Genomic DNA, 27,750 nt, shown 5'->3' with positions numbered 1-27,750 from the left:
TTTGAATTCAGACAGAACCATGGGAAGGGCATTTTCTGCTGCACCTTACCTCTTTACTCTCCAATTACGCCCTCTTGATCGGAGCTGCTAGAGATATAATGCAAGACAAGTATGTAATTTTTAATTTTTTAGTAGCCATGTTAAAAAGTAAATAAAGCAAGTGAAATCAATTTTAATACTATTTTTATTTAACCCAATATATCAAAATGTTATCATTTCAATATGCAATCTATGTAAAAATTAGTAATGAGATATTTTGCATTCTCTTTTTTGTACTAAGTATTTGAAAGCCACTATATTTCACACTTGAAATACATCACATTTGGCCCTGGCCAGGCGGCTCATTTGATTAGAGCATCATCCCCATACGCCAGGGTTGTGGTTTTGATCCCTGTCAGGCACATACAAGAATCAGCCAGAGAATGCATGAATAAGTGGAACAATAAATCAACATTTCTCTCTCTCTCAGATCAATAATAATAATAAGTGTGCATCACAATTTGAACTAGCCATATGCGAAGTCCAATGCAAACAGCCTCTTACTATTTGGACTTTGATCATTACTGAACATTTGAGCCTCTGCCTACATTCTTCATTTATTCATTGGTAAACAAACACTGGGGTGTCTACTATGTACCAAGCATTATACTGGAAACTGAAAATAAAAATGTGAATCAGACATTGACTGCTGTAAAGCTCAGTTTTTGAGGGGGAGAAACACATGAAGAGACAATTATAAAATAATGTGAAAGAATCATGCATGACATAGATGCACTATTTTATCAGCACCTGAAAGGGAAAGGAAGTGACAAAAATGTAATTTTAGAGGTGGCCCTGCGATGGCTTCAAGAATGTGTAATCTTAGCTCTATGAAGGGGATGGGAAAGGGCATTCTGACAGTGCCAGCTTGAGCAAAGGCACTGAAACACGGGAGACTGGGGCCCACGGAGCCCCCTAAGAGTGCATGTTAAAGCAAAGATGAAAGAGGAAAGTGGATAGGTATGCAATGCCAGTTGAGAGGCCTGGTAAGTTATATTTAGCTTCTAAAATAAAAAATCTCCGACACTTCCTAAAATTTCAGAAGGGATGAAATGCAAATGACACCGGATTTAGGCCTTTGTGGGTAACAGTCACCGCTTCTCTGGGTTGGCTGCTCCATGAGGGCAGGGCCATCTGCTTTTATTCCAACCCCAGAGCCGGCAACCTTGCCTGGCACAGAGCGGGCGCTAGAGAGTTTACAGCAGCTAGAGTTCCCTCCATCATTCTTGCCCTTCCAGTCCCCCACCCCCACCCCCCAACAGAGTAGGAAAGGTGGAAGGTTGCCAGCCGGGCCCGGAATCCCCAAGCTGCAAGGTGACTAACCCAGGACCGTGGGGCACCCCCACCCCATGACCGGACTCATGACCGCTTCACCCGCCTCTCGCAAAGGCGCCACCTATGGAGGTGGGGAGGAGGAAGCAGTCACGCCCCTATGCTGAGGAGCGGCCCTGACAGTCCCCAGGGCGGGAAGCCCTAGTCCCCGAGCCCGCGCCGCTGGAGACCCCACGCAGCACAGCGCAGTCGACTCCGCCAGTGTGTGGGTCCCCGAGCAACCCCTCCCGGCGCGTCGGCGAGGAGAGGAGGGTGGAGCGGCCCGACTCCCGCAGCCAATAAAAGCAGCGGGTTCCTGGTCCGATCTCCCGCGCGGCTCGCCATTGGTCGCCACCCGGGTCTCGGCCCACCGAACCTTTGCAACCCGAGCCAATCGCTAGGCAGCGAGGCGACCCCCGGCTCCCTAGGAGCGGGCTACTGGAGCTGGCCGGCGCAGGCGGGCGCTGAACGGGTGGCGGTGACAGGCGACAAGAGCCGGCACCCACTTCCCCGCGCGGCGCGCCGCGGGCCCCACCATGGAGCCGGCTGTGTCGCTGGCCGTGTGCGCGCTGCTCTTCCTGCTCTGGATCCGTGTGAAGGGGCTGGAGTTCGTGCTCATTCACCAGCGCTGGGTGTTCGTGTGTCTCTTCCTGCTGCCGCTCTCGCTCATCTTCGACATCTACTACTACGTGCGCGCCTGGGTGGTGTTCAAGCTCAGCAGCGCACCGCGCCTACATGAGCAGCGCGTGCGGGATATCCAAAAGCAGGTGAGCTCTCCTGGGCGGGCATCGGAGCCCCGGGCCCACCGGATTGAATCGACAGCGTGTAGGCGGGGCGCGGGGTGTTGCGATGCTGGGGAAGCCCAAACTGCACGAAGTAGGTGACGTCTGAGGGAGATTTGGACTCAAAAATGTGATGGTGGGGGCTTCCCTGTGAGGGACTGGGGTAAGCAAAGGCTTGGAGAGAACAAAAAATTGCTCCGATGTTTATGGAGTTCCCGCTCTGTGCAGAATGCGTGAGGATACCAGGAGGAATATAAAGAATCATAAGATAGGGGTTTGGTGGGCAATGTACAGGTAGCTAGCTATCACCAGGCCCTAGCGTTTTCAGGCAAGGAAGGGTTTCCGGGAGGTGGAGCTGGCTGAAGACTGGGAAGTAGGGGAAGTGACTGGGGAGAGGTGTATCTGGTGGCAGGTCCGGTGTGAGCCGAAGGCTGAGTTGGGGAGAAGGTTGGAAAGTCAGTCTGGAGCTAGGTTATGGAGGGGCCTGGAGTTTAGAGTTTACTCTGTAGCAACAAGGAGCCTTTGGCACGCTTAGAATAAAGGACGAAGGGGACAGCCTCTGAGCCAGGCGTGTGCTCCTGGACAAGACAGCCATGCGCCTCCCAGTACCTCTCTGTACATCCTCCCATGTGTCAGCGCCCACAGAGCCTTGCCCTGCTGCTCAGAGCCGACCCGCCTTCTTGTGTCCAGGACTGACGTGGGCATTGGGCCTGAGCAGGTTCTTGGCTCCCTCTGCCCCTACTTATGTTCCTCTCTTACTGGAGTCGGGTTGCAAAGGGCTTCTGTTTCTTGCTATCCCTCTCGCCACAGGTGTAGCAGCGTCCATATTCTTTGTGTACCGTGCTGGGTGCTGCAAGCAAGAGTGTGGAGATGGATGCTGAGAGCGTTCATTCCTTTGCCTGGGCTGCCCTGGGTTTGGCTGGCCACAGCCATGGCTCCAGAGCCCTGCTTACCCTCCCTCCACAGCTGCACCCGCTTCCATAGCTCTTTAACATGCGACCAGATTCTCCATTTATGTGTTTGTCTCTCCCATCAGAGTGTGTGCTCCTGGAGGGCAGGGACTGTGTATCCAAGTCACCTCCGGCCCATGGGACCTGGCCCAGAACAGCCCCCTGAGCTCCTGTTTATTTAAACTAAACCTAAGTGTTCACTGCGGACAGGAAAACAACAGGCCCTGGTGACCGGGCCTACCGCCCTGGACCTGCGATGTGCTCCCCCCGTGCCACTGATGTTTATTGTTTCTAATCCTCAGGGCAACCCTGGTAGGTCTTATACCTGTTCTACAGATGGGAAAAATGGAGGTTCAAACTGCAGGTCAGCTGATTTCAGAGGCTGAACTCTGACATTTTTTCTTTCCCATTCCATTCCATTCCATTCCATTCCATTCCACCCTGTAGGTCTGGTTCTGTTGCCTCATACCTGGCGTGTTGTAATAGCTACCAGACTAGTTTGCCCCTCTCCTGCCCCCACCTCTTTTTGTTCTGTACATAGTCACAAGGGCCACTCTCCACAGTATTGCCTCTCTGCCCAAAATCTTGATCGGCTTCACTCCAACCAATGTTTCAGGCTTTTTGGCTTCCACACTCACTTCATGTCTTGTGGCCCACCCTCCAGCTTGAATGTAGCACCCCCAATCCATTCCCCATACCTCTGAGCTTATATTGGCCCTGGGACTGCAGAGTTGGGCAGGGGCAAGGCCTGCCTGGTCATGGACTCCTTCCTTCTATGTCTTCACCAAGTCACAGGACCCCTTCTTCAATAACTCCCCTCTGTTCAGACACCTCTACTTCCTGGCACCCTGGCAGCTGATCATAGGAAAGTTCTTACACCCGTTGAGCTGCTTGCTCGATCAGCTTCAATGCAACCTCTTCCCGGACTCTTGGTTGCCAGTGATAGAAACTCAATTTAGACCGTTGAGCAAAAAAAGGGACTTTGTTGACCCAGGTCCTGAAACGTCTGGGAGTAAAACTTGCTCAGGCATGACTGGGTCCAGGATCCCCATCTCCACCTTTCCATCCATCTGCCATCTCTTGGCTCTGCTTTCCTCTGGGTTGACTTCATCCTCGGGGAGAGGGGGGGGCTATCTCCCAGTGGAGCCTCCAGCAGCTTCTGGCTTACAGCCAACCAGCTTAGCAGCCCCAGTACAACGAGAGTGCTACTCCTGGAACCAGTCTTATTGGCTTGACTTGGATGGTAGGCACCATCCATGAACCCGTCACTGGCCAGGAGGATGGACTCAGACCTCAGTCATATGCCCACCTCCTGGGGCAGGGGGAGAATCAGCATCACCTGGACCAAAGGAAGATGGGAGCATTAGAAGCAGATAAGGAGGAAGTGGATAGTCACAGGTTACAGCAACAGATAGCCACCTCTCTGCTCTTGCCCATCTCAGCAGGAAGGTAGCACTTCCTCCCATGTTCCTGATGGCTTTTCATCTCCTGGGCCATTTGTTCTCTGTGTTTTATGCTCTGGTCACTTACAGTAGAGGTTTTTGCAAAGCTCTTCCTTCCATTGACTTGGTGGTCCTTCCCTGCCCCTTCTTTCCCCTACAAGTGGTACATGAGTTAACACATGCAAATGCTTAGAATAGGGCTTGGCATATAACACCATACATGTTAGCTGTTACTCTGTTGACTGTTAATACAAGCCCATCTGTCCTTCCAGAAGTCTGACAGTCCTGATTATGAATCTGGGCTCTGCTCTTCATTGGTTGTATGACCTTGGGCAAGTTATTCTGCATCAGTCTTCTCATCTGCAAGAAGAGATCAACCTAACCTCCTGGGGTTGTTGTGAGAATTAAATGAGAGTGCCCAGCACAGTGTGAGCACCTAATAAACAGTCCTCGTTTGTATGGTTGCCACTAATACCATTATAAAACCTTCCCTGACCTTTCCAATTAGAGTTAATGTTCTCAAAGCACTTTGATCCTGTATTTTAGCCCTTTCTTCATTCTGTTTTGTGGTGTGGCAACACCCAGCTTTTCTCTCAGTCTCACTAGCCAGGGAGATTCCAGAGGGTAAGGCCAGTGGGCCTTGCGGTGCCTGGAAGAAGACCAGGGCTCAGCAAATGTTTGCTGACAAAGTGAAGGTATCCTTCCCAGCTCCTCTCCTGAAAGCAGGGCTGTGAGCTGCTCTGCAGATGCAGGTGGGGCTAGCTCAGCCTCTGTCCCATGGTTGCAGGTTCGAGAATGGAAGGAGCAAGGCAGCAAGACGTTCATGTGCACAGGGCGCCCCGGCTGGCTCACCGTCTCCCTCCGGGTTGGGAAGTACAAGAAGACACACAAAAACATCATGATCAACCTGATGGACATTCTGGAGGTGGACACCAAGAAACAGGTGAGCGTGGCATGGTTCCTTGGCTCTGAGAGTGGCCGGGGCACTGCCCCTGGTGCAGGTGACTTGCAGAGAGATGATTTCAGCCAAGGGCGTCCCAGAGTGGACAGAGTGGTCATCACAGAAGGCTCTTCTTGCCATTGCTATCCTCCAAGGCCTCGCAGCTTTGAAAGAGATTAGTTGTAGCCCCACAGCACAGAATGTTTTTCAATATATTGAGATTTACTTTGTGGCCCAGAATATGGTCTATCCTATATCCAAATATAGGATTACTTCTATAACCTAGAAGAAAAATAAACTAAGTATTAAGTGTAAAGATATTTGCAAGGACAAGATCAAACAGTAGCAAACCCAGATTCAGAAACCCCATTCACTGGAAGGAAAGAGGCTAAAGGATGAGTAGGAATCTGCATTGATTGTTTGGGAAGGTTTGAAGGACACCTTCTGTGCGCAGACGCCCCCGTTAGGCCTGGCAGCCTCCTGTGACTCAGGGTTTCTCTTATGTCAACAGATCGTCCGTGTGGAACCCTTGGTGACCATGGGCCAGGTGACTGCCCTGCTGACCTCCATTGGCTGGACGCTGCCTGTGCTGCCCGAGCTCGATGACCTTACAGTGGGTGAGGACTCAGACAGTCTGAGGATCAGAGCGGCTATTTCATTTCTGAACAGCTCAAATGATCAGACAGCACTTTCTGATCTCTTGCTCGAATGTGCTTCCCTATGGCATAGCCATGGGTCCAGTTCTGCCGTGAGGAGCACATAGAATAAGTCCACTCTCTCATTCCTTCTGGAGGACTCATGATCCCCAAAACCTTCTCCAGGGAAAGCACCTTCAGTTCCTTTAACTCTTCCCATGGGACACAGCTTCCTGCCACCCAAACAACCCCCCTTTTCATTAAGGTCCGTCTGAAAATGAACGTGCATAGGTTTGAAGGTTGGGTCTGGCCAGAGATGGGGATGGGAGCGCCCTAGAGAGGGTCCGTTATCCGGCCCCTTCCTCTGAACAAGCCCTCATGCCCTCATCTGAGCCCTTCCTGCTCTCTCCTGCTCTCCAAATCCACAGAGATGGGAAATCTCCTCAAGTGGACAGCCTGTTTCTGTCAACCCTGTCATATCACATTTGTGCTATGAGCTCCCCAGCTCCAGTGAAGTGCCCTTTACCCGGTTCCCCCCAACCCCACACCCCACAGCTCCTCCTGGCTAATGCATGTGTCTCTGCAGGGGGCTTGATCATGGGCACGGGCATCGAGTCTTCGTCACACAAGTATGGCCTGTTTCAGCACATCTGCACCGCCTACGAGCTGGTCCTGGCTGATGGCAGCTTTGTGCGATGCACACCGGTGAGTTCAGAGAGCTGGGGTGTCTGCACCTGCCTGCCTTGGGCATCAAGGACGCTGGCACTGGGGAAGTGACACCTTGGGGGTGCTTCATGGCAAATACAGTTGTTCAGTCTGGGTCTGTATTCATAACAACAATAAAGATTTATAAGGCCCCTTTATGTGCTCAGATGCTGTTTAAATGCTTTACATATATTAAGGCTTTTAATCCTTCAACAACTTTATGAGGTAAGTACTATTACCACGTTTTACAGATAGAAACTAAAGCATAGAGTGGTTAATAAGCTTGCCCAAGGTCACACAGCTGCTAAATCCCACACAGCTGGGATTCAAATCCAGGTTTTGTCAGGCTCCCAGATTAATGTCCTTAGCCATTCATTACACCATACTACCTATGTAGGGAAAGTCAGGCCTCAGTATCAAAGCCCTATGCCAAATGGTGTGGGGGCGGGTAACTAACAGTGGCAAGTAAGAGAGGCTTTTTTTGAGAAATAAAAAAACAATTCTATTGCCAAAGTGGGACCCAGACATTTAAGGCATTTATCCCAAGGAGTTGGATAGGACTGAAACCCTTTTAAAGAAACTCAGATCTCCTCAAGCGTGTCTAAGGGGCCCCTGAAATGGGCGTGACAGTGCGACCCTTCAGAAGCAGGTGTTTCAGAGAGCTGCTGGAGTCGCTGTCCTCACAGAAAAGTCCAGGGCAGGACCCTGGCTTCGGAGCTCAGGTCTTGCACAAGAGCGACCCCTTTCACATTATTTTCGTGATTTCCCTGAACGGTCAGGACCCTGCCTTCTAACCTATTTATTACCAGCAAAGAGAGGAGACAAACACTCATGAATTACTTAACCTTCTCTGCAGCCCAGTGTCCTGTGTGACAGATGCATTGTCAGGAGGAGAAAGTAGATGCCACGTGGGAAGCTCCTAGCTTAGAGCTGGGCCCGCGGCAGACGCCTTGTTACTGCTGCAGTCTGGCCGTGAGATAAATGTGTGGCCCCGATGGGAATCCACTGCCCATTTCGGCTGTGCCAGAGGCTTCAGCCAGCCTGCTGCAGAGCTTCCCTGCTCCAGCCCCTGCCCCGCCACACCGAGGGCAGCACAGACCACTACCCAGTCGAGGCTGGACTTGTTCAAAAGACCCTTTATTGGAATCAAAGAATCAGAGTTAGAATGGCCAGATGAAAAGCTGGTTGTCTTGTCTCTGAGACAATTACCAGCACAAGAAAATGAGGATGTTAGAGCAGATTTTGGGAAACAGATGAGGCTTTGCAGGCAGAATGCTGGATTGGGAGTTAGGCGATTGTGCCTGAGCCCCAGCATCATGGCACGCACAGTGGGGAGACACGGGTGAGCTGTGCAGCTCTGGGCGCCTCATTTTCCTTACCTGTCCAGCTGGAAGCGTTACTGCTCTCCCTAGGCTGTGGGGCAGGATAAGTAGTAAACTAAGGCAGGGAGGAGGAAGGAGAACATGTCTCACCTGCTACTCAGCATCCTGAGCCTGGTCTGATAAGACTGCTGGGTGTTCCGACCATCACAAGCAGGGAGAGCGAGGGAGGAGGGGGGTCCTTGAGACTCTGTGCTAGAAAAGGGAGCCTCTGTAGCAATTTCACTAAGACAAAAGAGCATTTACTAGCTGAGAAAGAAAGCCTTTGTAACTATACACTATTCCCAAGGCTTAGAAGGGGGAGAAGGAGAGGTACCTAGAAGCTAGCTAAGGTGTATAACCCCTGAGCCCCAACATTGGGGAACTCAGTTAGCTGAGTGCCTACTCGTAGCCTCAGCTCAAGTGTATAGAACAAACTTACTAACAACTTTCTTTCCTCTATATGTGGGGCATTCAGGCTAGCCCAGTGCCTGCTTGCAGCTTTGTGCTCATGTGTGTCTCATAAATAAACTTGCCATCTCATTTCCACTATACATGTTTGTCTCTCACTTGAATTCATCTCTTGAAAGCAAGACAAGACTTGAGGAACAAGCTTTGCGGTGGGGGTGGGGGGGGGTCCCCTGACTCGGGTCTTTCCCTGGTAGCAATTCCATAGCTAATGGACAGGGAACGGCTTGGTAAATATGGCTAATGGCCCAGAAGGGAGGCATTTTAATGTCTCCTGGTGACCATGACCCTCAGTAAGGATTCAGCTCGTTGTTTAGCTTGGCCTGGGCTGGCCCTTAGTCCCCCATTTTTGGTCTTGGGTTGTGCTGGCAGTGGCCTCTTCCTGGGTAGCCTGTGGTCTGGAGACTGTGCCTAGTTGGAGGAGGGAGGCAGTGCCTGGAGCACACAGGGAAGGGTGCGTGTCATGCAGAAGCTGCCGCAAGAAAGCAGAGGCCCAGAAAGCTCAGTTTGTGAAGAGCCTTATGGGGTTTACACAGATGGTGGCAGACAGGAATTTAGTTTAGGCCCCTGGTTCTTTGTGCTGCTGTTGACAACATGCTGCACTAGGGGACCACGGGTTCAAGTTCTCAGCATGTGTTGACTCTGCTCCACAGTCAGAAAACTCAGACCTGTTCTATGCTGTGCCCTGGTCGTGCGGGACCCTGGGCTTCCTGGTGGCCGCTGAGATCCGCATCGTCCCTGCCAAGAAGTATGTCAAGCTGCGGTTTGAGCCAGTGCGGGGCCTGGAAGCGATATGTGACAAGTTCAAGCATGAGTCCCAGCAGCAGGAGAACCACTTTGTGGAAGGGCTGCTCTACTCCCTGGATGAGGCTGTCATCATGACAGGGGTCATGACGGACGAGCTGGAGCCCAGCAAGGTATGCCGGGGCATCAGCTGCTGCAGACTGAGGCCTGGGTGGGGGTGGGGGGCAGGGAGGAAGGACTGGGTGGGCTGGGATGGAGCCCATTGCCTGACCCTGACTCTGACAGCCACCATCTTCAAGGCTGCAACCTGGGTCAGCTCACCTGGGATCTGGGCAACAGGATCTGTAGTCAGAGCTGTTTTAGGCAGTGACAAAGGCTTTCATTTCCTCTGCTCCTACCACCTGCTAAGTATGTGCATGTCCCTTGATAGGTGTAACCTTTGATCCTCACAGCAATTCCATTTTATAGATGAGGAAACTGAATTCCAAGAGGTCGTATAAAGTGCCACAAGATAACAAAGCCAAAATTTGAGTAATTGATTTGATGCCACAGAATCCAGTAGGACACTTCTTCAATTTACTGTATAATTTTCTAAAAATATTATATCTATTTATTTTTAGAGAGAGGAGAAGGGAGGGAGAAAGAGAGGGAGAGAAACATCAATCAGTTGCCTCTTGCATGCCCCCACCCAGGAACCTCAACCCAGGCATGTGCCCTGACTGACTGGAAATTAAACTGGCGACCTTTCAGTTCACAGGTCAGCACTCAATCCATTGAGCCACACAAGCCAGGGCAATTTAATATATAATTTTTAATAGCAGTTTTTATGAGAGTTTTTATGAGTTTTATTATGAGAGACTTGGAAAGTACAAACACGTGATAGGAAGGGAAAGACTCTACCTGTAAACATGACCCAAAGCCAGCTGTTGCTAACGTGTTTGATATTTTTATTTCGTCTCCTTTTTGGTGCATAGATTTTTTTTAAAGTTTTTAAATGACAAAAGTAGTGGTATAACAGTATAACAATGTTGAAATACGTAAAGAAAAAGTTAAAATATGTCTCTTTACCCCCAGGTATACAACCACTTGTAATAGTTCGGGTGTGTGTTCTTTAAGGCCTATTTCTGTGTGTGTGTGTGCGCGCGTGTGTGTGTGTGCGTGTGTGTGTGTGTGTGTGTGTGTGTACATGCCCTCATTTCATTCCATAGAATCCCACAACTGCATGTAAATAATTGACCTCACTCACTGCTTACTGATGAGTATTTATATTGTTTAAAATTATTTGCTCTTAAAGTTACACTTACAGTGAAGATTCTCTTACATTTATCCTTTGCCTCTTGTACGAGCGTTTCTGTAGGATGGAGTCCAAAAAGGACTTCCTGACCCCAGGGTTTGAGCACATTAAATATTGATAGTTTCGGCCAAACAGCTCTGCAGAAAAGTTGTACTCTGTCCATTTGCAGCAGCCATGTGTGAGAATGCTTTTCCCCTCCATGGTTGCCAACACTGGGTAGTATCGCTCTTTCCTCTTGCCAATCTGATAGGGTTAAAAATAGTATCTTGCTTTATTTTGCAGTCCTCACGTCACTTGTGAGGTTAAACATTTCTTTGCCCCATTTTTCAGTTTGTTTGTCTTCGGCTGTGATCACCTGCTCAAATTTGTTTTTCTTGTCTAGAATGATAAGCATTTTTCCATGTTTTTACGTTGTCTTCAAAATTGTCCTATTTAACGACTACAGAATGTTGCCTTTAGTGAATGCCCTGTCGTTGATTAAACCCCTGCCCCATAGTTGCAAATTTAAGTTGCTTCCAGTTTTTCACCATTTAAATTAATGTAGCAATGAACATCTTTTGTTTATAATTCAAACACTATCTTAAAGTAGAATTAGCACAATACATCAAAGAATAGGCCCTCTTAAGGCGCTTCATCTATACCTACATACTTAAAATATTTTAAAATTAGAAGGGACTTGAAAATCATCTGATTCAGTTCTGTCTTCAAATAAGGAGATGAAGCCCAGAGGGGAAAGAGACTCCTGCGGACACACAGTGAGCACTGGGCAGATATTAATTTGGGTCTCTGACTCCTATTTCAGTGTTTCTTCTCTTCCATATCAGCCTCTAGAATTCAGCATCATCTTCAGATATTGATTGAGCACCCATTTCTTGTGGGACGCTGGTGAGCACGGGATGGATGGGGATCCTGGCCTGGGAGTGCCCTGGTGCTTCCTAGGCCAGGCCCAGTCAGCATGTGTCACCTAGACACCTGGCAAGGACTTCTCGTTCAGAGCTTTTCCAGCTTATCTGAAGCATCCCCTTCAAGACTGCCAGTGGCAATAAGCTGAGGGAGGGGCTGAGGAGAACCACCGTCCCCACTGGACCAACTTCTCTGTCACCTGTTTAATGTGTAAGATGCCACTTAAGCTTACAATTAGATGGAGGGGGTTGGTTGTACAGCTTTTAAAATGTTTGAACACCCTGACCCTTTTTCCCAAGGAGAAGACCAAGACCCTCCCCAGAGGCTTGTCAGGTGTCCTGGCAGAGGGGCTGGGGCCCCAGGCCACAGCCTCTGGCAGAGTTCCTGATAAGCAAGACCCTGATGCCTAGCAGAAACAGCTGGGGGAGGGGAGTGATGGATGAATGTGCGGACATTTCCTGTGAGGAACATTTTTTCCACATATTCCTGTTTGGAAGGCTGCTCAGGAATTTGTCCCTGTGTACCAGGCACTGCAGTAGGCCCTCTTCAGGCCCTGTTACCATGGAAGTCTCACTGTGGCCCTGGGAGGAGGCAGCCCACCTCCGCTTTTCAGGGGACCCCAGAGATAGGAGGCAGCTTGCTACCTAAGTGCCAGGGCTGGAACTGGAACTCACGCGGCCACCTGGCTGCCCCAGCTGTGTGCCCTGGGAGAGGTGAACAGTCTGGGGTCTTGACCCTGTCCTGGACTTCTCTGGCACAAAAGGATCCTGATGAGTCAGTCCGTGAGTGCCAGGAACACCTGCCTCCAGGTACCACCAGCTCTCAGTTTCATTCTGCAGCTGGTGCCGCTGGTAGGTGTGTGGCCAGGCCCCACCTGGGTAAGAGCAGGTTGCTGTGCACCTACTAGACTCAGTCTTCTATACCTCAGCAGGCAGAGGCCAGTGCACGGGGGTCTTTCGTCCTGACCCACGCTGTCCTCTCAGAAACTGGCTTGGACACACAGGCTCTGTAAACCGTTTCCTGGTATACCGCAGCCCCGGGTTTCCTCCCTGCAGAGTGGCCTGCATGAGACGGTGACACCCAGATAAGCAACCACCCAAAGGGTTGGCTGGTTCCAGGGTGAAGGGGGTTGGTGAGGGGATGCAGGGGGCGGAAGGCCAATGGGGCCAGGAACTGAATACTGAGCTCCCACTGTGGGCAGAACCTTGCGTGGCACTTTCTACATTACCTTTTAGTCCTTCAGCCGCTCCAGGAGGTAGTAATGTCTCTGGTTTGCCCGCACAGAAAATGAGGCTCAGAGAGGCTAACCCTACCCAGGGTCAACCTAGCATGTTGTGTGATAAGTAAGACTATGCACCAGATTGTCCCATTTTTATAAATCTGAGTGTGTGTGCACAGAAAATAAAGCCTAATGAATGCACATTATGTTTAGTAGCTACAGGACTGAAGGTAAGGCTGCAGAGGTGTCTCTTTCCAAGTTACATATTTCCGCAGTGTTTCAGGTTTTCACAGCACGTATGTTGCTTTCAGAATCAGGAGAGAAGTTAACGGCTTTTTTGTTTTGTTACTACAATGCCCACATTTCAGAGTCCAGCATTCCAGGTCCTCTGCCCTCCCACCCTAGCCTTGCGGTGCAGCATGGGGTGCGTCCTTGCCCTGCTTCTCGCCAGCCTGGTGGCCTTGGACCACCTGTGCAACCTTGATGAGTCTCGGTCTCATTGTGAAATAGGGACAGCTCTGCCATGCGAGGTTGTGGCGGGGATAAGGGACGAACTCATTAGGTGCCGCTGACACTGCCTAGAACATGGCACTCGGCATGCACTGTGATTATTCTCCACCAGCTACTCTGGGGCTGGCTCACTTCTTGCCTCTGCTCCTGCCTTTCCCTCCCTGATGGTCCCCTGGCCACATTCTTCCTCTCCTAAGTGGCCTCCACTCCCTACTTCCTAACCCTTTGCCGAGCCTGCCCAGCTGGGTGTCTCACCTGCCCAGAAAACTCTGCGCCTCTCCTGGCCCCCAGGGAAGCTGGTCTCCGTGGGGCCCGAGCATCTGCAGTGTGTATGCGTGTGTGTATCATCTCCATAGGCACCAAACAAACTTCCAAAGAGCATATATTTTTAATGCCATTTTGCATGTGAAGAAAGAGGCTGAGAGAGTGACCTGCCCAAGCTCACAGAGCTAGTGGGTGACTGGGCCAGAGTTTGGCCCCAGGCACCCAATGCTGGAGTCCATGCTCCTTCAGGGCTACTGTCCCAACTCACTCCAAAAGCATCTGCCTGCAATTAGTCTCCCGAGTGAGGGGGCTGGGCTCCAGAGAGGCCAAGTCATCCTAGGGCTGAAGAAAACATCAGCTAAACAGAAAATTAGGCACTGAGGGCCACAAGACCCAGGACTAGAGAAGCACACGGGTTACTCTGAGCTTCCTCCATTGATGGTGGCTGCGTGCGGTGAGCACCATGCTCAGGGCTGTGGGACTTGGTCTCGAGTGGCAAGGAAAGTGCCGCGGTTAATTAGTGCTGTTGGCCTTGGGACCCGGCAACGAAGAGAAGACCCAGCTCAGTGTCTGTGCCAACACCGGCCTAGTGGAAGGCAGGGGGCAGGGAAGGGGGTCCACCTGCGTGGAGCACTGCATTGGGATAGATGCTGGTAAACATTTGCTCTTTGATTTTCTCATTGAGAAGGAACAGCATGCTAGGTCAGGGTTGCTGAGCCCTCTAGACTGTCAGAAACTAGCTGCTGTGCCCTAGGCACACCACTTAACCGCTTTGAGCTTCTGCTTGCTCTGCTAGAGAATACCCACAGTTCTTAACCTCGCCAGGCTTTCAAGAGTCTCGAAGGTGATAATAGACATGAAAGAGCTTTGAAAAGGCCAGGCATGCTGAACAGAAGCTGGGTATCGCTTTTACAGCCTGATGGCATTTGGAGCTTGTCTGTGGGCTGACACAATGCCTTCTGTCATTTCAGCTGAATAGCATTGGCAATTACTACAAGCCGTGGTTCTTCAAGCACGTGGAAAACTACCTGAAGACAAACCGAGAGGGCCTGGAATACATCCCCTTGAGACACTACTACCACCGACACACGCGCAGCATCTTTTGGGAGCTCCAGGTGAGGCTCAGATTTCCCTGTCGTCCTGGCTCCTCCTGGCCTGCTGGGCAGGGAACCAGGATAGCCACACTCTCTCCATTAGGGAAAAAGCGTGGCTTTGTCCTAGGGAACTGGAGCACCCTCTTACACAGCAACACAGCCACTTCTTTCTGAGGGGTCAAACCATCTTCACTTAAAACAGCAGGCTGTCACCCAGCACCTGTGAATGGGGTGCTGGGCGAGTACTTTGGGGAACACTGACTGGTTCTGTTGCTGAGCAATTGTAGCCTAGCCAAGCAGACAGCCTTTGCCCTGTAAAGGGCCATAAGAAGGGGAAAAGTAAGTGGCTAGTCCACTTCTGTCGAGGGTTGGAGGTAGCCAACAAGCTTCGGCTTGGCAGGTGAGCAAAAATTTGCTGTTATATGCCGATAGGTTGGGAGCAGTGACTTTTAAAAATTTTTTTAAAGATTTTATTTGTTTACTTTTTTTTAGAGAGAGGGGAAAGGAGGGAGAGAAACATCCATGTGCAAGTGATCAGTTGCGATTAGCATGCCCCCAACTGGGGATCAGGCCCATGACCTAGGCATGTGCCCTGACTGGGAATTGAACCAGCGACCTTACAGTGTGCAGACCTGCACTCAATCCCCTGAGCCACACAAAGCCAGGGCGTGACATTTTAAATAAGGGTATCAAGGAAGGCCTCTCAGGAGATGACTTATGAGCAGGGATCTGAACACGGAGGACAATCCATGTAGTGCCTGGGAGAGAGCACTCTAGGCCAGGAAAGTATACAATTTAGTGGCATTTAGTACATTCGTGATATTAAGCAACTAAAACCTCTATCTAGTTCAGAAACATCACCCCAAAAAACAATCCTGTACCCATTAAGCAGTCACTTCCCCTTCTTTCTTTCCCTAGCCCCTGCCAACCATCAATCTATTGTGTCGCTGTGGATTTACCTGTTTTAGATTACTTCATACAGATGGAACCATACACTATTGTAGCCTTTTGTGAATGGCTTCTTTCACTTAGCATACTGTTTTCAAGGTTCATCCTTGTTGTAGCATGTAACAGTACTATTTCCTTTTTATTGCTGAATAATACTCCATTGCATAGATAAAGCACAATTTGTTTATCCATTCATCTGTGGTTGGACATTTGGATTGTTTCCACCTATTGGCATTGTGAATAATGCTGCTATGAGCATTCATATGCAAGAATTTGTTTGAGTACTAGTTTTCAGTTCTTTGGGGTATATGCCTACGAGTGGGCTTGCTGAGTCATCTGGTCACTTTGTGTCTAGCTTACTGAGGAACTGTCAAACTTCCACAGTGGCTGAGCCATTTCACACTCCCAGCAGTAGTGTTCAGTTCCTCCATATTCTCACCAACACTTGTTATATTCTGGGTTTTGATTATAGCCATCCTAGTTGGTACGAAGTAGAATCTCATTGTGATTTTGATTTGCATTTTCCTAATGACTAATGATGTTTCACATTCTTCTTGGCCATTTGCATATTTTTTTGGAGAAGTGTCTATTCAGTTCCTTTGCCCATTTTTACTTGCATCGTCTTTGTTACTGAGTTGTAAGAGTTTATATATGCTGAATGCTAGACCTGTATCAGATATATGACTTACAAATATTTTCTCTCATCCTATAGGTTGTCTTTTCACTTTCTTCATAATATCTTTTGATGCACCAAAGTTTTTCATTTTGATGAAGTCCAGCTTATCTTTTGTTGTTGTTGCTGTTGTTGTTATTCGCACTTTTAGTGTCATATCTAAGAATCCATTGCTAAGTCCAAGGTCATGACAATTTATTCCTATGTTTTCTTCTAAGAGCTTATGGTCTTAGCTCTTCCATTTAGGTTGTTGATTTATTTTGAGTTAAGTTTTTTATATGGTATAGTCATCCATTTGTCACAGCGGGTTGCGTGTTTTTGAAAAACAGCAAAAATCCCCTGAGCTAAGAACCGTGGTGGAAGATGAGGCCACCCAACAGCCAGAGCCTAGATCATATGTGCCCTCATGGGGCGAGGAAGGACTTCCTATTTTAATCCAAGGGTGATAGGAAACTGGTAGAGGGCTTTGCACAAAAAAGTGATGTGACCTGAGTTTTGTTTTAAAAGAGTAACTTTGACAGTTAAATGAAGAGTGCCTGGGGAGGAGGGCGTGGGGTGGCAAGAGTGGAAGAGTAGGAGAAACATGATTTCTGTTGTCCAGGGTGGTAGCAATGGAGGAGGAAAAAATGTTAGATCGGGGGATTCTGTGAAGGTTGAACCAACCAACCTTCCAGACAGACTGGCTATGGGTGTGATCCTGAGGTTAGAGGCCCAAGCAGCTGGGAGGCTGGAGGTGGGCATCATGGGGGAAAGGTCCGGGAAGGGAAATGGGAAGTCTGGTCTAGATCCTTTCAGACATCTAGGTAGGACACCAAGTGAGCAGAGAGCTTGTTCCATGTCAGGGCGTCAGAGTGAGGTGAGGCTGCAGACAGCAGTGTGGGCATCATGAGCAGCACGCTGTGTGATCACTACATTCATGTCACACCCAGGCCAAGCCTGCCTGGCCCAGTCCCTTCCTCTCACCCAGCTTGTGACCAATCAGCAACATCTGGGGTCAGGGCCAGCTACATAATTTTCAGGACCCAGTGGAAAAAGCAGGAAAAGGGTGTCATCAAAGGTATTAAATTACAAAGTATTTTCCTTTCTTCCGTGGTTTCTCCCTTATCATAAATCTTTGTTATTTTAAGTAAAGAACAAGTACACATTTAAATTATTAGCATGAGTTTTACTATTCATCTTTTACATACAATGTAAGAGCGTTTAACTCCTCATGCATATGTATTTCACTCTTAAAAGGGCAGTGGAAATTCTGCACAAATCTGACTCAACTGTTTTCATTTCCCTTCCTGATAACATTCACATTCTACCAACACTGCATCTTGGTGGCTGGTGAGTAAGGAAGGACTGAAAGGCAAAGGGACTCTGGGCAGCCCTGTCTTCCCTTCCCTCTGACGTCCTTGTTTTAAGCAGTGTATATGGTTGGCTGATACAGGGAAGTAAGGAAGAGTAGATAGGTCCTTGGTTGTTCATGTTCCTTCAAGTGCCATTGTCACAGGACCTGCCTCTGGGGTTTGGGATCCTGGGCCAGGCTGAACCCATTGGACAAGTGCCAGCAGTGGGACCCTGCAGCCCAGGAGAGCAGAGAAGGCCAGTGTGAGCTGGACACAGGTAAAAGCCAAGGGCAGCTATAAAGCATAAGCCAAGGAGGGAAGCGGCTGTGATGAGGAGGGGAAATGTAGACGGCTTTTCAACATAAGAAAGGTGATACAGTCTCACTTGGAGTTAAAAGCGGGCGAAACAAGACTACGGGAGTCTCATGTTCTACCTGTCTGAATGAGAGATGCTCAAGTTTGATAACACGCATGCCGGCCAGTGTGTGGGGAAGCGGCAGTCTCCTCCGTTGTCTGGGAGAGTATAAAGTGGTACAAGCTCTTGAAATAGTACCCATTAAAATTGCATACACTGTCTGAAGCAGAATTTTCCACCTCTAGGAATCTATCTTACAGAAAAAAATACGTGTAAATAGGCAAGGACACGTGCACAAAGGACATTCATTGGAATAGTCCGGAAATAATCTAAATGCCCATCAGTAGAGAGCTGATTAAATAAACTGGGCTACATCCCTACAGTGGAGCAGAGGTCAGCAAACATTCTCTGTAAAGGACCAGGTAGTAGTTTAGGCTTTATGGACCGTGAGGTCTCTCTAGGGGCAACTCTGCACTTACAGCCTGAAAGGAGCAATAGACGGTCTATAAATAAACGGTCATGGATGTGTCCCAATAAAACTTTGTTTACAAAACCAGAGGACGGACCAGATTTGTCCCAGGAGCCATAGTTTGTGGGTCTCGGCATTGCAGCAATAGGCTCCGTGATACAGAACACAGTGGTGCTCTGGGTGCTGGTGCTCAGGATACAGTGACAGGCAGGGAGGAGGCCATTAGAAGCCACCGTTTGAGAGCTGTGTTTTCGTAAAGCCTATCTGCTTGGCTACATCAAATGTCTCTAGAAGGTACACCAATAATTCCTAAAAATGATTGCCTTAGGGACAGGAAAGAGGGGTCAGAGATGTGAAAGGAGCCTTAACAATTTGGATTGTTGGAATTTCTGCTGTGGGCATGTGTGGCTTTTTCCAAAAACAACCAAGGAAACAATGTATTGCAATGTATTGTCCCCTTGTTGTGTGCCAGGCATCGGTGTAGGTGCCGGAAGCCAACAGAGAAGAGAGCAGACAGTCCCTCCTCCATGGGTGTGGTCTGGCAATCAGAGAGGTGATTCTAGGGGAGTGGAGGGGAGGACTCGCCTGGTGGCTTCTATGGGCAGCCTCCCCTGATCCGTAGTCCGACGGGGACCCTTTTATAAGCTGCCTCTGCATGTCTTTGTCCCAGCTCTTTCCATACTGTAGTCCTGTGGCCTGTCTTCCACACCTGAAGACAAGAACCATGTCTGTTATCTTAGTGTCCCCAGTGCCCAGCACAGAACCTATACCTGACCTCATGGGTACCTCATAATTGTCTAATGAATGAAAGGATGTCCTTGACATCGGGCTCAGGAGCTGTGAGAAGAGGGTATCGGGAAGACACTGGTGACCCTCAGGGAGACAGCAGACGGGAGCAGATCTTCACTGTGGCTGGTGGGCAGGATTGCGAGCTGGTGGGAGCACAGGGTGTCTCTGGAAGGCAGTGGTGCTGGGTGAGGTGGCTTTCTCATGGCGATTTGAGGAACAGATAAGGAAGAGCAGCCTCTGCTCAGGGGGCTTTCTAGGGAGACCAACTGGAGTAGGCAGGTGGGGTGGCGCTGTAAGGGCCACAGGAACACGAAGAAGAAATGGCTAGTCTTGTTCAGGGTTGAAGGCAGGCATTGAGCTTGACCTTGAAAGGTGAGCAACAACTAGAACAGCAGTTATAGCTACTTACTTTGCTCCAGGCACTGGGCTGAATGCCTTGCATTTGGTATGAAGTCACTATTCTCAGAAGTCCCATTTTATAGATAAGGAAACTTGAATTCAGAGAGGTTAAGTAACTAGCCCAAGGTCATCACAGCTGCTGAATTCCAGAGCAGAGAATCAAACCCTAATCCAACTGGGTAAAAATCCTGGGTACCATCATGACCCTCCAAATAAGAGGGGTGGACCCTGTCATACGTGTCAAGTGCTGAACGAGGACCTGGCCCCTGGCGCAGAGACACTCAGCCCCTGTTGGTTCCTTCTCCCCATCTTCAAACTTTGTCTTTCAGGACATCATCCCCTTCGGCAACAACCCCATCTTCCGCTACCTCTTTGGCTGGATGGTGCCCCCCAAGATCTCCCTCCTGAAGCTGACACAGGGCGAAACCCTGCGCAAGCTGTACGAGCAGCACCATGTGGTACAGGACATGCTGGTGCCCATGAAGTGCCTGGAGCAGGCCCTGTACACCTTCCACAATGACATCCATGTAAGTGGGGCAGGGAGGGCCAGAAGAGAGCCATCTCATGGAACCCACGGTTCTCTCCGTGAACCATGGGACTGACCTTGGGCATACCAGACCTCTGGGCCTCAGTTTCCCCACTGCAAAATGGACCTGCTCAGCTATGGTCCTGATGGGAGGGAAGTCATAAGGCCCAGAGAAGAGCACTTCTGTGAACTGCTCAGATTGTGTCCTCTAGTGTGGTGGAGTTGGGTGCTTTCCACCAGGGCTTGGGGGTGAGGGTGAAGCTGTGGGTAGCCAGAGGAAGGGCCCCGTGAGAGTGTTGCACGCCTTTCTATGAGTAGGCGTGGGGTGGACCAGCTATGGGCCTGCCACCTGTTGGAGAAAAAGTACCAACACCCTCCTCCCTGGTCCACCCAGGTCTACCCCATCTGGCTGTGCCCGTTCATCCTGCCCAGTCAGCCAGGCCTGGTACACCCCAAGGGAGACGAGGCCGAGCTCTACGTAGACATTGGAGCTTACGGGGAGCCACGCGTGAAGCACTTTGAAGCCAGGTCCTGCATGAGGCAGTTGGAGAAGTTTGTCCGAAGCGTGCATGGGTGAGTAGCTCAGAGCATGGCACAGCCCTTCTGCTGCCAGCCCCAGGGGACTGCTGCACAAGGGTGCAGGGAGGGGGCCCAGGTGGCCAGCTCTGGAGCCAGGCCAGCCGGTTGCTTCAGGACCCTGTCACCTTGGCAGCCTCTGCTTCAGGAAGTACCCTGTGAAAGGTAAGGAGGAGGGAGCACCAGGCTTCTGACCCTCTTCTCGCTGCATCCCCCTCCTCCAGGCAGCGCACCTGCACCCCCACAGCTGCTTGCCCCAGGGCAGATGATAGGGTGGTTTGCCGTATGTTCAGGGGCTGCCACTCCAGGTTAGAAGACCAAAGCTAAGGAGGGAGGGATTCATGCCTGTGAGAGCTGCTGAGAGGCCTGGGGAGAGCAGTGCTCAGAAAATGGCCTGGAACAAGCTACTGATCTACGTAACGCAGACAGATCTCAGAAAAACTGCTGATTGATAGAAGCCAGAAGAGAGGAGTACTGATGTTTCCATGTATAAAAGCCCAAAATCCATGACAGAAAACAGACCTGCCCGGGCTGATAGAAGGTGATAACACTGGGGCTTAAGGACTGTTTGGGAGGTCGTTGTGGTCATCTCAACTGAGGTTGTATACATATGTCAAACTTAGCAAGTTGTATACTTCCAATATGCACAGTTAATCGAACATCAGAAAAAAATGAAAAGGAAGGCAGTTAGCGGCCCCATCAGGGAGGCAGTGTTCGGGACACAAGGGAGAAGTCAGCAGTCTGAGTTCTCCTCCTGACTTTGCTCCCACTGCCAGGCCACTTAATACCCTGAGCCTCGATTTCCCACCTGCAACATGGGGATAAGAATTCCCACTCCACCCTCCGCTACTAGGTCACTAGGGGCCTAAACAAGAGAAGTCCTCCAAAAGTGCCTCCTGCCACTGCAAAGCATGCTACACATAATGGCAGTTGGGGTTCTCTCTCCTCCCCTCCCCTCTCCCTCCCTGTCCCGCTGACATCACCTCCCTATGTCCTCACCCCCATCTTTGCTCTGCAGGTTCCAGATGCTGTATGCCGACTGCTACATGGACCGCGAGGAGTTCTGGGAGATGTTTGACGGCTCCCTGTACCACAAATTGCGGGAGCAGCTCAATTGCCAGGACGCCTTCCCTGAGGTGTATGACAAGATCTGCAAGGCCGCCAGGCATTGAGCCTGAGCCCGCCTACAAAGAGACAGACGTGTGCGTGAACACTGTCCCCAGGGCCAGGAGGCATCTTCCCTTCACTCAAGCTTGGCTGCTCTCCCAGATCCACCTTTTCAGAAACAAACTCCTCCAGACATCCCACGCAGACAGTCCCAACGGACTGCTCCCAGCTTCTAGGGGCCGCCCAGTGCAGAGGGAAGGACATGGGATTTGTAGTCAGATGAACCTGAGTCCAGTTCCCAGTTCAGCCACTCATTAGCTGTGTCACTCTGTGTGAGTCACTCAGCCCCTCTGAGCCCAGCTCTTCATCTGTTGACAGGGGTAACAGTATCAGCCTACAGGCTGTGAGCATCACAACTGACCGAAGTGCTTTGGATTCGGTGGTTGAGTACTAAAGGCTCCATGTTAGGCCGCCTGGGCACAGGCTTGGCTAGAATGATGAAAGCATGTCCTGGAGTCGCACTGCCATTGCTCCAGTCAGCCAGAATTGCTCCTCATGGGGGAAAGGGAGGGTCCTCTCCATCCCTGGGGTCTCAGGAGGGCAACAGATGGGCAGGCAGATGGGCCCAAGACGTGCTGTGCCAAAGCCAGGTCCAATCCTAAAGCTTTCTCTGCCGTCCTTGGTGATGATGTCCTGTCCCTCCCCCCTTCACACTCAGGCTTGCATGTACCCCAACCCCCACAGCCATCACCGAGTCTATTCCTAGAGGACCATGTCCCTGGGAAGACATTTCAGGGTTGAATCCTGTCCCCAGCCTAGGCCTGGAACATGCACCCAGCTGGAATAAGTGGTTTCTGCTCTGAATTGGATCCAGAGGGTCTGGACTCATCCTTGGCTTTCTAACCCTCAATGTCTCTTGTCCCAAGAACCCGCTTAGTTATGGTGGGGTGCGTTCATGCTGCTCTGTGGCATCAGGGGTGAGGGGGACTTCACCCGCAGGAAAATGGAGCCTGCTATTGTTAGGTTCCATTGCCATCGCCATGGGGCTGACAGAATAGAACGTCAGTTTGATTTCTCCAACCACTCATCCCCTTTTCATCCTTCACTCCCCCTCCCCCAGCTGTAGTTAATTTCAGTGCCTTATAAATCCTAAGCTCAGAGAAAAGTTAGCTCCATTTCCGTTCCAGAGGGAAGGGACCCTCCCTAGGTCCTTTCCCACTTATGAAAGCTTGGTCGTTTATGCAACGCCATCGGAAGAAATGCCCAGCCTCAGCTAAGGACCCGGAGTCTGAGAAGGAATTGTGTCCTGTAAGGGAAGCTTGAATTAAGCGAGCTGTGCCAGGCAGTGACCTTCTGAGAGAGAGAGCACACTGTACCAGGAGTCAGGGGACCCGGGTTTCAGCCCCTGAAGTGTTGTCAATGAGCTCTGCTACTGTGGGTAGGTCATGCTCTCCTCCGAACTACAGTTTTTGCTCATCTGTCAGGTCAGTTACAGGCAAGACCTCCCTGGGGCCGTTCTGTTATAGAAGTGCATGGCTGTCTTAGCCCCCACGGTTGCAAAACCCATGGGAAGCCTCATCTATGTGGAAAATCAGGAAAAATAAATGATCAAGCGGATATCTGGCGGTGGTCTGCTCTCACCGCATTTTCAGGAAGGCTTGCAGTGTGGTCACTGCAGGTTGCCAGAGCCCTCATAGAGTCACACTTTGATGACATGCTCACCCACCCCACTCAGGGCTCGGCACGCTGCGAAGTATGCATTCATGGCACTCAGGAGGCAGAGGAACCCCCTTCCCATTTGGCCTCTGGAGAGGGCATAGGAAAAATATAAGAAACCTCATTCTCTAGCTTGTATGCAAAGCACATGAATTCTGGCATCAGTTCTCATAGTGGGCCTGTGTGCTTCCCGCTCGGGGTTAAACCGATGATCCTACTTGCTGTAGAGGAGTGGTTAATCCGGGCAGATTAACCCAAAAGTCAAGGCTCCATTTCACCAGTGGGGCCTCCATCCCAAAGCCACTGGGAGGGGGCCAGAGAGGCCAGCAGCCTCTGTTGTCTTTAGCCCCACAAACCAAAATCCTGTCCTTCGCAGACCTCACCTGCAACCTGAGGCTTGGAAGGGACGTTCTTGGGATTGTACCAGCCTCGGGTTACGTTTTGCTCCAATAATATGTTGCCTGGAAAGGGCAGTCTTCCAAGCACGGTGAGCTGTCGGCTTTTTCTTGTAGCCAGTCCCTTCACCGTCCAACCTCGTGGTAGTTTCAGACGACGTTGAACTTCACGCTGAGGGGCAGGGGGCAGTGTATGGAAAGTAAAAGACTAGGCCTCTCCCTCCAGAGCCATGAGTTTCTTGGCTGTATGAGGGTTTTCTGTAAAAGCAATTATAGCGAGTTTCTTTTGCTGGAAGGATGCATTGTTTCATTGGGTATTACGAAACAGGAAGGGAGGGATGGGGATGTTGTGTGATTTTTTTTCTCCTCCTTGATCATGGGGTCCAAGGAGCAGGCTCTTGCAACCGCAGGCACTATGCCTACTGTCCAGAATTGTTCGTGTCCCTGCGGCTGTGTGGCTGCCGCTTCTGTAAAAATAAAAGTGTGACCTGGAAAGTAGCCTTTGTTGTTTCTTGCTCTGAGGACCACAGTGTGGAGTCAGATCTGGCTCAAGTGCAGGCTCTGCCATGCACCAGGTCAGTTTCCCTCTGAACCTGAACAAGGTCTGAAAGACAGCATAGGGGAAGCGACAGGTTTGTTAGGGCGGTGGGGTCATGGGTGATTTTCTATCACTGGTCAAAATGTGAGCTGGCTTAGATGTTAGCAGAATCTCCCATCTGCGAGGTGGCGAACAGACTGCAGTGGGAAGGACAGAAGCCAGGAGACCAGAAAAGAGGCCTGGTGAGATGGTGAGAGGCTGGTGGCTCCAGACATGGTTGTCAGGAGCTGTGGGCTACAGTCCTGGCTTTGTCACCAGGTTGTGGCCTAACAAATTTTGGCAAGTTAACCTATTAAGACTATCCCCTCACCTACAAACTGATGGAGACTACTAGCTATCCACTAAAATCCATTTCTCCTTTGCTTGGGCACTGCTGGACTACATTTCCCAGCCTCCCTTGCACTGAAGTGCATCCTTGAGTTATAGTTCTCTAGAAGAATATGAATAGAGTGGTAAAAACCTATGTGAGGTTCTCCTGGCTCTGGCCCCTTCTATGAGGTAGATGTGGACGACAACCAGGCCATAGGCATGGCAGAATCACAAGTTGGAAGGAGACTGCACCCCTGAGTCACTGGAGAACAGCCCATAAACCTGCAGCCTGGCCTGGTTTTTTATGGCAGCAAGAAATAAAATATTTACCATAGTTGAGTCACTACATATCTGGGATTACTTGGTAGAGCAATTTAGCTCACCCTAATTGTTAGAGGGTTGTCAGACTTAAATGAGCAGGGATAAAAGAGTTGAGTTTGGTGCAATGACGTTTTATGCAAATGCATAGATATGCATGATGGACGCTTTCTGAAAACGTGCATGATGCGCGCGTCCCTTCCTAATGTTAGAGGAACCTTTTAGGAAATTCCTCTTCCAATTGTTCAGTTTCACCAATTTGGATTTTGTGAAGTCTCCATAAATGAGGGGAAATCTACAATGCTCCTTAAAACAGATTTTGTAGTTTAAGCCTTCAATCGCACCTTACTTTTGAATTACACACAAGATGCAATGTCTCATTTAATCCTCACAATCCTGTCACAGAAGCAGGTCAGTTTTGATCTCCATTTTACAAGTAAGGAAAGTGAAGCTCAAGGAAGGTCAGGTGATTTGCCCGAAGGCCACGTTGAAGCTGTTAATGAGTTAAACAAGAATGCAGACGCATAGTCTTACAACACCAAACCACCCAAACAGCCTTAGCCCAGACAGCTGAGACAGGTGCTCCAGATCCAGAAAAGGTGAAATGAAGCCTTCCACGGCGGCCAGAGAGACTTCCACTCCATTCCAGTAGGTGGCTGTCCCTTCTCGGCATACGTGACTTTTGTAACAGATGTTCATTGGTATCTCATGGCAAAGTACTTAAAAAGAACTGCCTAAGTTAAAGTTATTACACAGGTGTCTCTTATCAAAAGGCAAGCACTCCAAATTTGCTGACTTTATGGTTAACAGTAACTGTCAATAACATGACAGTTACTTTTTCTATGAGGTAAAGCAGTCTTTCTAAATTTTTTTATTGCATATTTTTTAAATTTACATTGAATTAATTTAGACTTACAGAAAAGTTACAACGATAGTACCAGTTTTCCTGTCCCCCTTACCCAACGTCCCCACATGTTGACATCTTCTACAAAACCACAGTAAAATGATCAAAACCAAGATGCTAACATTGGCATAATATCACTCAGCCCTTAATCACATCCCTTATTTGAATTTCACCAATTTTAACACTAATACTCCTTTTCTTTCTGGAATCCTTTCTAGGATCCTACATTGCATTTAGTTTTCAATTTTCCTTAACTTCTTCCAAACTAACAAGATAGAAGAGGCCTTTACTACCACCTGGAGGATCTCCATGCCTCTGGCTCTTTATTCCTCCCACACCACTACCCTAAACAATGCAAAACCAAAGGCTGCCTTCCCCTTGCAGGAGCTGAGTCCCAGGCTGCCTAGCTAGAAGACCATAACCCTGCCGTTTGGCAGGAAGAAGCCGGTGAGGCTTGGGAGGGAGGGGTGAGAAAGATCAGCTGTAACTACACATTCCAGCAGGAGATGTCACAACTCTCCCACATGTGCCCCCGCCCCTGCCTGCCTGACGACAGCAACTATTCAAAAACATGTGGTGTTCTGCCAGCCCACAGCCTCCTCCAAACCTGGTCAAGGAGGGAGAGGCTGAAGCACAGGGTCGGAGGCAGAACCAAGGTTCCTGGTCCCTGCCCTACCTCTGTTTGGCTGCAGGACCCTGGGCCATTCCCATCACCCTCACCCTTGCCCTTCTACAGCAGCTCCACAGTCCGTGGACTTTCTCACCCACAGCTGTGCACACTGGATCATGGTCCCCACCCTGGAGCCCAGGCAGGGGTTAACAATAGCACATCAGCACTGAGGAGCTGTGAGGACCCAATGAGAAGGCCTCCATTCATCCAGGCTCCCTTCATCCCTCCTGTCTATACTCCTGCTTTATTTTTTAATTTCTTTTTATTTTTCAGAAAACTTCTAGAGTAGAACGATTGCTTCTTTTGGTTTCAGTCTTTCTTCTTTGCTGTTAAAAGCAATTAAAACTATAGATTTTCTTCTAATGAATGCTTTGACCATATTACCTGGGCTTGATATAGCATTTTCATTGTAATTAATTTCTTAAAAGTCTGTAATTTCAAAATTGGTTTTCTCTTAGACCTAAGAGCTATTTAGGAGAGTATTTTCTAATTTCCAAGTACTTGGTTTTGGTGGTTACCCTTTTATTATGAACCTCTTGTTTTATTGCACTGTTTAGAAGGAAGATAGGAACAAGGAAACTTTACTAGAAAGTAGGACAGAAAAGGTGGAGATGGGAAATAAGGGGGGGGGAAAGACAAGAAAACAACAGCATCAAACCAGAACATCTAACATTCATCTGAGGGAGGAGAGAAAACAGAGAGGAGGAAGTCGTCAAAGACAAAAACACAAGAATTTTCCCAGAACAGAAGTTCTCGAGTTTTCAGAAGGAAGAAACCCACTAAGTACCCAAAACAAAAAATGAAAATAGACTCACACTAAGACCCATGGTCATGAAATTTCAGGCACAAGGAACAAAGAGAAGATCCTGCAAGGGTCCAGAGAGAAAGATGTAGATTGCATACAAAGGACAGAAAACTTGAATGACACCAGACTTCTCAACAACCACACTTGAAACTCTAAGGCAGGGGGAGCAAAGCCTTCAAAATTCCAAAGGATAATCATCTCCAA

The 27,750-nt window shown here is 49.5% G+C and overlaps 1 protein-coding gene across 1 annotated transcript; it reads left to right on the top strand.

The window, feature by feature from the left end:
• Nucleotides 1-1,677: 1,677 nt before the first annotated feature.
• LOC150014960 (delta(24)-sterol reductase) lies at nt 1,678-23,445 on the top strand. Its single transcript, XM_090269533.1, has 9 exons — nt 1,678-2,117; nt 5,312-5,467; nt 5,976-6,081; nt 6,686-6,804; nt 9,284-9,547; nt 14,536-14,679; nt 19,952-20,149; nt 20,543-20,721; nt 21,743-23,445. The coding sequence occupies exons 1-9, from the start codon at nt 1,887-1,889 to the stop codon at nt 21,894-21,896; spliced, it is 1,551 nt and encodes a 516-aa protein (XP_090125659.1). The 5' UTR covers nt 1,678-1,886; the 3' UTR covers nt 21,897-23,445.
• The last annotated feature ends 4,305 nt before the right edge of the window (nt 23,446-27,750 follow it).

Source organism: Furipterus horrens, unplaced genomic scaffold (assembly GCF_987537825.1).
Source record: "Furipterus horrens unplaced genomic scaffold, mFurHor1.1.pri manual_scaffold_3, whole genome shotgun sequence".
Lineage (NCBI taxonomy): Eukaryota > Metazoa > Chordata > Mammalia > Chiroptera > Furipteridae > Furipterus > Furipterus horrens.
The sequence above is the reverse complement of the archived record's forward strand: the minus strand, read 5'-3'. Positions and strand labels throughout refer to the sequence as shown.